This window comes from Microcebus murinus, chromosome 5 (assembly GCF_040939455.1).
Source record: "Microcebus murinus isolate Inina chromosome 5, M.murinus_Inina_mat1.0, whole genome shotgun sequence".
Classification (NCBI taxonomy): domain Eukaryota; kingdom Metazoa; phylum Chordata; class Mammalia; order Primates; family Cheirogaleidae; genus Microcebus; species Microcebus murinus.
Window position 1 is genome coordinate 39159564 of NC_134108.1, and position 12717 is coordinate 39172280.

The 12717-nt window shown below is 35.6% G+C and overlaps 1 protein-coding gene and 1 pseudogene across 1 annotated transcript in view; one reads left to right on the plus strand and one right to left on the minus strand.

Annotated features, from left to right (window-relative positions):
* TBC1D32 (TBC1 domain family member 32) overlaps positions 1–12717 on the plus strand; it is a 208319-nt gene that overhangs the window by 32071 nt on the left and 163531 nt on the right. Inside the window, exons 12-13 of the mRNA XM_012739115.3 lie at positions 4057–4147; positions 12404–12544. Of these exons, the coding sequence (XP_012594569.2) occupies positions 4057–4147; positions 12404–12544 (232 nt within the window). The remainder of the gene's footprint in view (positions 1–4056; positions 4148–12403; positions 12545–12717) is intronic.
* LOC105857011 (kidney mitochondrial carrier protein 1 pseudogene) lies at positions 7817–8669 on the minus strand (annotated as a pseudogene).

The window sequence follows — 12717 nt, forward strand, 5'->3', positions numbered from 1 at the left end:
GTAGCAAAATTATACTTGTACCCTATGAATATATACAAATAAATAAATGTAAAAATTCCCTCATTTTGTCTAAAGAGCTTTTCAAAATTTGCCAAATATCACAAGATTATTTATGGTATATTTATTTTTTAAAGTAAACTTGACCTCGCTTTTGAAAAGAAACATTGGGAAAAATTGATGCAAGATCCATTTATTTCAACTTCCTTTTCAGGAGGGAGGGTCAAATTCTGTGCATTTATGGTGTCAACTTTGGAACACTCCATGGATTTGTCTTTCTGGTCAATAAGAGATTCTTGCATAAGAACTTTAGTCATGGCAGCATGTTTAGCATGAATGACCTGCAAATGCATTTCCTTTAACTTCTCATTAGTGTTGTCTAGTGAATTTTCTTCAATGACAGAATTTCTGCATTGTCTAACAGGGTAGCCATTAGCCACATGTGACTATGGAAAAACTTGAAATGTGACTAGGGTGACTGAGAAACTATTTAAATTTAAATAGTCATGTGGTTAATGGCTACTATATTTGACTGTACAATTCTAGTCTCTCATGTATATGACATTTTAAATAGGTAGCATTAAGGTATCAAATAATTTATGTATGTGCTGTCAGATTTTTATAGAGATACCTGAGGAAGTCAAGAGAGTCTTTATTTCCATGGCATTACAAAGTCATGACTAGTTAAATGTTTTGGGCTATAGTGTAAATATTTAACCTTTTATTTATTTTTTTAACAATTTGACTCCTTGTCCAGCTTACCTTTAAAGGAATGGCTTCTGAAATGGCTTTATGTAGCGCCATTTTTCTTGCTCTCTGAAAGTCATTTTACAAAATGACCTGATAGCTAGGTTATTTAAATTCTTCCTTGGTTTTTCCTATCTTACTGTATAGTATTGGAAAATAGTATAGGAAAATAAGTATCAAATACAATCCTGAATTTTACTTCAAATTTCTGTCTTCCCGAGTTAGTAAAATCATTCATTATACCCTCAACTTGACTCTTTAGACCAGTGTTTAGATTCACCTACTATAGATCAGCTTTTTGCTCCTGAAATTTGAAGGGATATTACATAATGTGATTGTTCCTGTCCTGAGATAGTTCCTTTTTCTGTGATTGTTACCTTTTCTCATAAAAAGGCTAGCACATATAAGAAGCCAGGAGAAGGAGTAGAAGGAATAGAAGGGAGTGTAAGGATACAGTGAAGAAAAAGCTGGGTAAAGATGAGTGCAAGGAGGGTGGAACCTTTAAAGTTTGAATGGAAGTGAAGTGAAGTGTCTTTGAGAAGAGAGTATTTTGGAGACATTGTTTTGAGTTCTCAGTTAAAGAAGGTGATTATTGTGGTTTTTTTAATTTTATTTTTTTCCTTTCATTCTTTAGAGCTTCTCTTAAGTGCACTATTTTATTAATTTTGTCATGTCAAAAGTTCCCCATAGTGGCAATTCATTGTAAGCCACTTTTTTTTGTTATTGTTTTGTATTTTGTGGGAAAATGGATTGAACGTGCTTGATGAAGATGGGAGAGAAGTATTGAAGCAAAAAGATAGTTAAAAGACTGTGCAGTAGGCCAAGCAAAAGATTATGTAAACATGAATTAAGGATATGACAGTGATAATTTGGATAAATGGATAGACTCAGGAATATTCTGTTTAGGAGGTGGGATTTAAAGGACTTGGCTTAAGTGAGGTGACACAAGATCAAGAAAATGGGCTCCACATCTACTTGCCATCAAATTGGTACTGACTGATAAAACTATGGTGCTCAAATAGTGATAGTGCCCACCAGGGTTTGGGGGAGGGGGAGATACACATTTTAGGATTGTGACAAGCATTGTGTGTGGGGGGGAGGGAATACCTCTAACCCTTCCTAGGGAAAGGCAAAGATATACAATGTAACTCAAAGGTCAAAAAAAGAAAAAAAAATCACAAACTTTTATCGGGTGGTGGGCAGATGGGAGTGGGGAGGAGGGGAAGAATTTATACTTACAAAATAGGTGCGATGCACACCACCTGGGGGTAGGACATGCTTGATGTTTTGGTAAGGCAGGGGGTGGGGGGAGGAATGGCAGGAGCAATATATGTAACCCTAACAATATTTGTACCCCCATAATATGATAAACTAAAATAAAATTAATAAAAAAAAATAAAGGACTTGGCTTTTGAATGAGGGCCGGGTTGAGGTGAGCCCTTACTTAGACAATTAGTGTCATTCACTGAGGTAAGTAACACAGTAGGAGGAAACATTTTGCTGGGAAAAATGATTTGTAGATTTGGTCATATCGAATTTGGAATACAGATCTCTAGGAGGCTTGGATCTCAATGGGTTTGATTTAGACAAGACATAAAAATATGGGAAAGGCAGGGATTCCCCAAGAAACCCTTAGATTTGATGATTTGCTGGGAGGACTCATGGGATTGAGCATATAATCATGTTCCCTACTATTGTTCATTACAGTGAAATGATGCAAAGCAAAATAAGCAAAGAGGAAAAGTACATTGGGCAAAGTCTGGAGAATCTGAAAGTACATGCTTATAGAATCATTTTTCCACTGGAATCACATAGGACATTCCTAATTCCTTCAGTGTAGAACTGTGCCACTTGTGTGAAATGTTATAAACCAGGGAAACTCATTAGAGACCCAGTGCCTGGGTTTTTTGGGGGTGGTAGGGGACTGATCATGTGGGGACTGATCTGCCTAGCACATATCAGGATCCCACATTCCTAGAAGGAAAGCAAGTGTTCATCACAAACCACATATTTGTACAAACAGTTTAGGTACAATGTAGCCCCTCTTATCAGTCCTCAGAATGGTGGGAACCCTCCTGAAGTTAAAGTTCCTAGATACTATCAAAATCCAACCTTATAAACAGGCCGTTCTGAAGATAGAAGTCCTATCATATTAAATTGTTTCTTGCATACAATTGAGGCCATAAGAATGAACGAGATGAGGAAATCCATTGATTCCTTGATGCCACAATTATGAACTTTCCTCTGTTCACATAACCTTCATTTTTTTCCTGTCTAAAGCTTGATCCTTCCTTCCAGTTGGGTCCTGCCTGTTCCTCTTGGATACTTTTTTATATGAACTGTCCCCATTCTCTCCTATATAGTCAAACTCTTCCTCTCTCCTGGCTTCTCCCCAATAACCTTTAAGTGTGCCCATATCCTTCTAGCCTGAAAAAAGAGTTCAGTCATGACTCTAAGACCCAATTGTTGCTCTATTTTGTTTTTCTTTTTTTTCACAGCCACTCTTCCGGAAAACAAAAAATTGTATTAGTTACCTTTACTTTTTCAGTTCCTTTTCCTTTATTTATTACAGTCTGGCTTTATTCCCTGAACTCCCCTAAAACTGATCTTTTCAAGGTCACCAATATCTTCCTTATTATAAAATCTAACAGTTATCAGAACTTATCTCACTGGTGGCTTCTGTTTTGTTTAGGAATTAGGAGATAAGAAAGCTTCTACAGGTAGGTGGCTGCTAAGGAATGGGAGAAGTTTTGAAATCTCTGCTTGTAGACAGTGGGAGGAGGAGTTAGAATGGAGACTCATAGGAGAATCCTGGGGTACAGCAGAAATTGGAGATCACTTTTTATTATAACTCTGTTCTTTGAAATATGAGGTTTTCCTTTGTCGGTTTCAGCAATTCTGGTATTTGAGATGAAAATGAAGGCCTGATCCACTTGATATTTTGCTGGCTAGGTGAAATGAGGAGACTCCAAGTCAAGGGAACTGGGCAAAGAGTTTTTAAAGTCAAAGCAACAGTTTTTGCATCTTTCACTATAAAATGTGAAGTATGTGTTTATTTCTGTCCATCGACACCAACATTATAACGATATTATATTTGTTAGTCCACAAATGTTTTTACAGTGCTCCCTAGAATGATGCCTTAAAGTGTAATTGAGGAGACTGAGCTTTAAGTCTGGAAAAGTACCATACTAAATATTTTTCTTAAATATTTCCTCAAGTCATTTTTACAGGCTTGACTAATTTCTTTTAATACTTAGACTTGTAGGTAGGCTACAAAGTTGTGGAATTAATAAGTTATTATTATTTTATCAGATAACTACAGCAATTCAGCAGTGTGTTCAGTACTTTGAACTGTGTGAGACCATGAAAGCTGAGGAAGCTTTGGGACACTCAAAGCATTGTAGTAAGTACTATTTCCTAAATTATATATTTTTAAAAATGGTAAATTTTACTAATAAAAATAGATTAGTAATAACTATTCTTAAATGGTTGTTAGTATGGTGAATTAGGTCACTTTTGCTAATGATGTAAAATATTTTTTATAAATTTAAAAGATACACTATAATCATGATTTCTTATAGCATCTACATTTGAAATTAGGGTACAGTCGTACTGATTCTTACTATATGCAGTTCTTCAATTTATGAATTTCATGTAGTAAGAATCAGTATATGGGGCATATGTCCTAATCTGTTACACTGCAATAATTTACAGTCTTTTCTTTTCCCTGTGCTAATGCATGAGTCATTTAATCAGGCACATGTATACATGAGTGGGAGGAAAAGTTCCATAAAATATTGTTTTTATTATTGCACACTCCATGCTACCCTGTGATTCCTCTCTGCTTATCCTCAGTCTGAGCTAAAATATCCTAGATGCTTCATAATCTAGCACTAATTTCTTTATCCAATCTCTTCTCCAGGAATTTCCTAAAGTTAATCTTCTCTTACTCAGATTCTTTTGCATACCAATGCCTATACAACTTTATTTCTACTCCTATTGCTCTATCCATAATCCCCTAGCACTAATAGAAGTCTTATTTATTATGAAAAAAGAAACTTTTAAAAATTTTCAGGAAGGCTTCCCTGCCTATTCTGAATTTTTTCTTGCTTTTTTGCTCATATCACACAACTTTCCATGTGAATTTGATGTCTTTTATGGTACAGTTATTTTTATGTTTTTTTTTTTCCCTAAGCAAATAGTATGTTCCTTTGAGGGAATGAAGATATCTTATAATTTTATTTATCCCTGGGTAAATTCTTTAACTCAAAACAAGGGTAATAGTCAAAGACCAATGATTAACAGGTTTCAAAAGCTAGTGTATTGTAGTGGAGTAGAAAGTATAGAAGTAAGAATTTATTCTTCAGGAGAAGGATATATCAGTTTATGGGTTATCTCATTTACAAATTTATAGATTTTTCTAACTTCTTAATATTAAAATGTTATATCTGGATCTCTTTCTTCTACCATTCTCTCGGCCCTTTGTGGTTTTGCTTTCTTCCCTGTCTAATGAAGACCTTAGAGTGTTTCACTGTATTCTTTTGCCATGTCTTTAAACATTCTTGTTCTTTTCTCTTTTGGTTTTCTGCCTACAGTTCCCCAACTTTAGATTAAGTCTCAGTCCTTTATCTCTGGTACTTAGGAACTTGAAAAGAGAGAATTTATGCCATAGTTTGATACTGGAAATATGTATTTTCTAACCTCAGCTGCTCTCTTTGTGATACTTTGGAATCCTCTTAGATATTCTTTCTTTGATGTTCCATAACAGTTATTATAAGCCTTTGCTAGTCTTATCAAGCCTCCTGCTTTTCCCCTGCCCACTTCTGTTGGGAAGAGCCCTTGCTTCCTGTTTCACTAAGAAAAAGGGGAATTTCTAGATAGGAGCTCCCTAGATGTCCTGCTTCATGTATTTAAATACATATTTATATGCCCTTATCAATATCCCCTCTCTCTAGGCTACAGTGAAGGAGTAGCCTGTGCCAGATTGGTCTCTTGGACCTTTTTTTTTTTTTTAAAGAACCAGAACATTGCTTCACTTGTTATTATGTCTTAGTAATCTATTGCTACTTTCCCCTGCCCCCTTCAACCTTCTCATGTGTCTTTCATATTAAAAAATAGAGCAAGTTACATGTTCCATACGTGCCTTACCTCTCTGTTTCCCTTCAGAGAAGGACTCTTTTAAGTAGTCTGTGTACTCTCAGGCCCCATTTCTTTATCTTATATTCACTTTTCAACCATGGAAATGAAGCTTCTATTTTTCTTTCCCTGGGACCCTCCCTTACCAGTTTCTGCTTTTTCTTGTCCTCATTTTATAGCATTTGCTTCTGTTGATTCTTTCCTCTTCTTTTATGGTACCATTCTTGCTTGGATTTCCTCATTCTTATCTAATATGTTTTTCTTGGTCACTTAAAAGGCTCTGTTCTTCTATGTTTGTACTCACAAAGGTTTTAACCTTTGTTCTGTTCTCACCTTAGTGTACCTGTTCTCTTGGGAGAGCCCATTCACTTTCATGGTTTCAAATATTATATATTTATATGTAAATGGTGACTGAAATAATTAAGACCACACCTCTTTCCTGAATCTGAGACCCATGCACTCATATTACTTAATGTCTCTAACCATGTTACATGGGGACTTCAAAATTAAAGTATCAAGTACTGAAATCACTATTCCCTCTATTTTTAAAACTTTTTTTTCTTTTTTTAAAATAATTATTTAAGTAGAGGAAAAAAGCTCACCCTGAACACAGGAATTTTGAGTTATAAACTTAAGTTTTCTTATGTTCACTCATTCTTTCACTATCCATGTGTACCTGGCTAAGGCATATTGATTTAATTTACTTTTTTTTGTTTATATTAGAGATAAGGTCTTGCTCTGTCACCCAGACTAGAGTGTAGTGGCATGAGTAGTGTTGCCTCAAACTCCTGGGTGCAGCTGGGTGCAGGCAATTCTTCTGCCTCAGCCTCCCAAGTAGCTAGGACTACAATTGCGTGCCACCACACCTGGCTATTTTTTTTTTTTTTTCATTTTTTTTTTAGAGATGTGGTCTTGCTATGTTGCCCAGGCTGGCCTCAAACTCCTGGCCTCAAGTGATCCTCTTGCCTGGGACTTTCAAAATGCTTGGATTACAGGAATAAGCCACCACACCCACTGACACAGACTGTTTGAGAAATTATAGCTGTATGATAGCATAATGTAAACACACTTATCTTTCAGGTCAAGTAGCAGCAGCTACTATTCTTTCTTCATTTCACCCTCTATATTAATAGATGTTATTATCATCATTTTATAGACTAGGAACTAGTAAATCATAGAGCTAATTACTAGCATGACCTAATACAGAACCCAAGCTACTTAAAAATACCTCCCACCAATACAGACCTTGCAATGTTCAAAGCCAAAACATAACACTACCATAAATTTAGATATTAATACATTTTAACAATTCCTCACAAAGGTCAAGTCTACAAAGTCTTAAAATCATTTATAATAAGTGAAAGATCCTACCAAAATAGGAAATTATAAAGGAGTGCAATATTCCAAGATCTATTTCCTGCCCTGTTTATACCTGGGATTGAAAAGTGCAGGTCTCCACATGTGAAATTTCTTCAGTTGATAAGAAGCAAAAGCTCCTAAAATTTCAGGAATAATATCTTCTTGGAGGCTCTATTCCACTGTTCCAATGAGTTTCTTTAGAGTAGTCTGATACTCTCAGCTATGAGCTGAGATGCATTAGGGCTGCTCTCCTTGAAGAAAAAGTATATAGTTCCTGATATTCTTACAAGTTATTTTTAGCAAGAAACATGCATTTCATATATTATCTTTGATGCTGAAAGGCACTTCAGTGGTAAAGACTAGTGTTTGGATGTTACAGTTTATGCTGTTGATTGAATGTTTGATGAAGAGCATCTGATGCCAACACACAGCAATTTGAACAAACCCAATCTTTATCTGTCATTCACAAGCCAGAATCTGTGATGAGCCAAGCAGTGAGAACCAGAATGAATACAGGAAGTTTTACTGTTTTGGAAGTTAGCATTTTCAGAGGAATGTCTCATACAGCCTTGACTTGTCACAAATCCAATTTCTTCAACTGCTCATATGTCACAAAGGAAATGATATTCCAAGAATCAAATCTCAATTAATTTGGCCTAAACCCTTTATATAGAGCAAAAGTCCCTTTATTCTTCCATGTTTACAACAAGCAATCCAGGGTATCTGTGTATTCAGAGCATTTGTCAACTCGAAGGACTCTCTCATTCATCTGTGTGTTCTCATAACACTGACAGGGTTTGAGATCAGGGCACCCACCAGACCACAGGTGACACTTGAAAGGAGTGGGTATGTACAGTGTCTCCCATTAGGCCCAAGACAGTCGGATACTTGGTGATGACATAGACTGGTAGCTCCACGTCAATAGTAGCAGACCTCTGAGCAATGGAGGATACACCCTTCCACAGTACTCTTGTCCCCTCTTGTTGGTAAATGAAGTTGTCTATCATTCCTCTTTGAATGGTGTTGCTTTGTGCTTGTATCTGTATTTTCAAAACATCAGTTGGATTAGTAACGGTTGAAGATATGACTTCAGAGAAAATTCAACATATGACATACATTGGTAAGATTTGATCTTCTAGGCATTCAACAAATGATCACTTCAGGGACTAGTAAGTGCCTATCTTGATGGTGTCTTAGGACTTCTGGTGTAATATGTCAGGGACAATCCCTGAATATAGGGATTTCAGCCCTTCTTCTCTGCCTATCCTCACTAATGCATGCAACATTTCTTTAATTTCTTTAAAGTTTACATCATTCATCTTGCCTTGAATCTGGAGTTGTGCTTTGGTTAAATCAAGTGGAAATGTACTCATTCAGCCGGAATGGAGGCTAGCCCTCCATACAAATGGCTCTCAGTTGAGGGCTGACATTCTCATACCATCTCTTCTCCTCTCCTTTATAGAAACATTGTCTCCAACAGGTGGCAGCTGAGCCCTTCTGCCTCCTTCAACCTGGAATTGGTTGCACCTAGAGCCGGAGGCTGCACAGGAGGTCTTGTCTGTCTCCCCTTCTCTATTCCTATTTTTTAAATTTTATTTCAAAATATTAAGGGGTACAGATGTTTTTGTTACATGGATACATTGTACAATGCTGAAGTCAGGGCTCTATTGATTATGCTAATGTTTTTGTTCATGATTTTCTTAATAGGCCTTCTTATTTCAAACTTTGACCTTCTTTCATCCACTTTTACACTGCCATCAGAGTCAGTTTTCAACAAAGTATATTTGATTGTTACTTTTGTGCTTAAAACCCTGTAATATCGTCCCAATTACGTCTATAATAAAGTCTAAATTTCTTCTGAGGCGAAGTCTTCCATAATCTGTGCCTTCTAGCCTTTTATCTCTCTCACTCATCCTCCCAGGCTTTGTTCATACCAGGCTATTTGCCATACTCTGGAATTGGAGACCCAGTTATTGGTTTTTGATAGCAGTTTTTAGGATCTTTTATAAAATAGGTACTCAATAGACCTTAAATTACACGGGTGAATGAGTGAATGAAGAATATGTGTTGGAATTTGTCTGTAGTTTAGATTTTTATTTGGATACATGGTTCTAAATATGATCTTTTGTAGGATTGGCTTTTAATTGCAGAATTAAACATTAATATTTTCTATTGATTTTTCTCTCTCCTTTAACTTTTGAAGTCCATATTTGACAGATGATAACTTTGGCAGTCTTATGGTAGTTTCTGTGCAGTTCATGTATATAATTAATAGACATATTCCTTAAAGAACCTTTCTTTGATCAGTTTTTCTCTTCTTTCTCTATTGTGTATACATTTTATACAGTGTTCTCTTTAAATAGGCATTCAGTAAATGACAACTAATTTATTACATTTATTTAACCATTCTTTTTTGTGATAATATTTTATTTTTATTTCAAAGTATTATGGGGTACAAATGTTTTTGTTTACATGGATCACATTTCTAATGCTTGATTAAAAGTGTGCCTGTCACCGAGTACCCATATAGTGTTTATTGTACCTGTTAGGTACATCCCTTCCCCCCAACTCCCTGCTTGAATTCCATTGAATTTTAATTCCCTCTGTGCACATGTGTGTTCATCAGTTAGTTGTGATTTAGTAGTATATGTGGTGTTTCTTTTTCCATTCTTTAGATCAGCGGTCCCCAATCTTTTTGGTACAAGAGACCATTTTCATAGAAGACAGTTTTTTCATGGACTGGGGTTGGGCAGGGGGATGGTTTTGGGATGACTCAAGTGCATTACATTTATTGTGCACTTTATATCTATTATTATTACATTGTAGTATATAATGAAATAATTATACAACTCACCATAGGTTGGGGATTCCTGCTTTAGATACTTCACTTAGGATAATGGTCTCCAGTTCCATCCAAATTAGTGCAAAAGGTGAAGCAAAGGCAATATATGTAACTTAAACATTTGTACCCCCATAAGATGCTGAAATTAAAAAAAAAAAAGAAAATTAAAAAATAAAACCAAATTGCTGCAAAAGGAGTTAAGTCATCCTTCTTCATGGCTGAATAGTATTCCTTGGTATATATATACCACATTTTGTTAATCCACTCATGAATTGATGGGCATTTGGGTTGATTGCACATCATTGCAATTGTGAATTGTGTTGCAATAAACATTCGAATGCAGGTGTCTTTTTGATAAAATGACTTTTCCTTTGGGTAGACACCCAGTAGTAGGATTGCTGTATCAAATCGTAGGTCTAATTTTAGTTCCTTGAAGAATCTCTATACTGTTTTCCATAGAGGTTGTATAATTTGCAGTCCCACCAATAGTATATAAGCGTTCCTTTCTCTCTGTGTGCAGATAATTTATCAATTATCTATTGATAAATTCGACAAAGTCTCAGGTTACAAAATCAGTGTACTCAAATCAGTAGCATTCCTATACACCAATACCAGTGGGGCTGAAAGTCAAATCAAAGACTCAACACCATTCAGAATTTCTACAAAGAAAATAAAATGCCTAGGAATATACTTAACCAAAGAGGTTAAAGAGATGTAAGATCTCTAAAAAGAGAACCAGGAAACAGTGAGGAAAGACACTGCAGATGACAGAAATGGAAAAAAATGTATTGTGCTCATGGATCAACAGAATCAACTTTGTTAAAATGTCTGTACTACCCAAAGTGATTTACAGACACACTGTGCAATCCCTATCAAAATTCCAATGTCTTATTTCACAAATCTAGAAAAAATAATTCTATGCTTCTTTTGGAACCAGAAAACAGACCAAATAGCCACGGCAATCTTAAGCAAAAGGAACAAATCGGGAGGCATCACGTTACCAGACTTCAAACTATACTACAAGACTATATAATAACCAAACAGCATGACATTGGCACAAAAATAGAGAAATACACTAATGGAGCAGAACAGAAAACCCAGATATAAAACCACCCTCATATAGCTAACTGATATTTGACAAAGATGACAACAATATACACTGGGGAAAATAATCCCTATTCAATAAATGGTGCTGGGAAAATTGGGATAGCCACATGCAGAAGAATGAAACAGGATCCATATCTCTCACCATTCACAAAAATTAATTGAAGATGGATAAAGAACTTAAATGTAAGGCATGAAACCATAAGTACTCGAGAAGAAAATGTCGGAAAAACTCTTACTAGGTTAGGGAAAAAATTATGAAGACGACCCCAATGGCAATCACAGCAACAACAACAATAAATAAATGGGACTTAATTAAATTAGAAAGCTTCTGCACAGCCAAGGAAATAATTAACAGAGCAAATGGACATCCTACAAAATGGAAGAAAATACAGGCAAGCTATACATCCGATAAAGGGCTAATAACCAGAATCTAGAAGGAACTCAAGCAAATCAGCAAGAAAAAAAAATCAACCCCAATAAAAAGTGAGCAAAAGACATGAATAGAAGCTTCTCAAAAGAAGATAGACTAATGGCCGATAAGCATATGAAAAACTCAATTTCACTAATCATCAGGAAAATGCAAATTAGAACCACAATGAGGTATCACCTTACCCCTGTGAGAATGGCTTTTTATTAGAAAATCTAAAACAATATTTGTTCTTTATAATTTATTGTAATTTTTTTTTTAGAGACAGGATCTCGCTCTGTAGGTCAGACTGGAGTGTAGTGGCATGATCATAGCTTACTGTAACCTCAAACTCCTGGGCCCAAGGAATCCTCCAGCTTCACCTTCCCTAGTAGTTAGGACTACAGTCATGTGCTAGTATGCCCTGCTAATTTATTTTATTTTTGGTGTGTGGAGACAGGGTCTTACTATGTTGCCCTGGCTGTTCTTGAACCTCTAGCCTTAAATCATACTCCCACCTCAGGTTCCCAGAGTGCTGGGATTACAGGTATGAGCCACTGCACCCGGCCATTTTGGAATGCATATTTTACTTTTCTGAAGTTTGCCAAATTTTATGATGGCTACTTTTCTTCAGAGATTTAGTGTGAAAAATCTTAGGAAACAATAAGGAAAATAGTTTTTGAAAATTTACACCAACAGTGTCTCCATTATAGACTACAAACTTGTTTAATGTTTCAAATGGAATAAAGACAGGTACTGTAAAATATGATGTCATTAAAATAAATGTTCTTGTTTGCTTCTTTTTTAAGGAAACAACCAGAGAACTTTCTACTACTTAGGACAAGAATTACAATACATTTATTTCATTCATTCAGTGTGCCTTTTAGGAAGATTATTGGTCTATACACAAGGCAGAAAACTATTTCCTATAAAGCTGAAGAATAGGAAAGGTAAGTGCAATTGAGAGAAATGAATATGTTGAGATATGGTAAGATTTATATGCTACGGATTATTCAAACTTGGAATTTCGGCATGTTCTTCTCTAAGATACTTGGCTATATATCTTTTAGTCTATATCTTATGTGTCTTGAAGTTATTTTTTTCTTTTAGATTTCAGTATGTA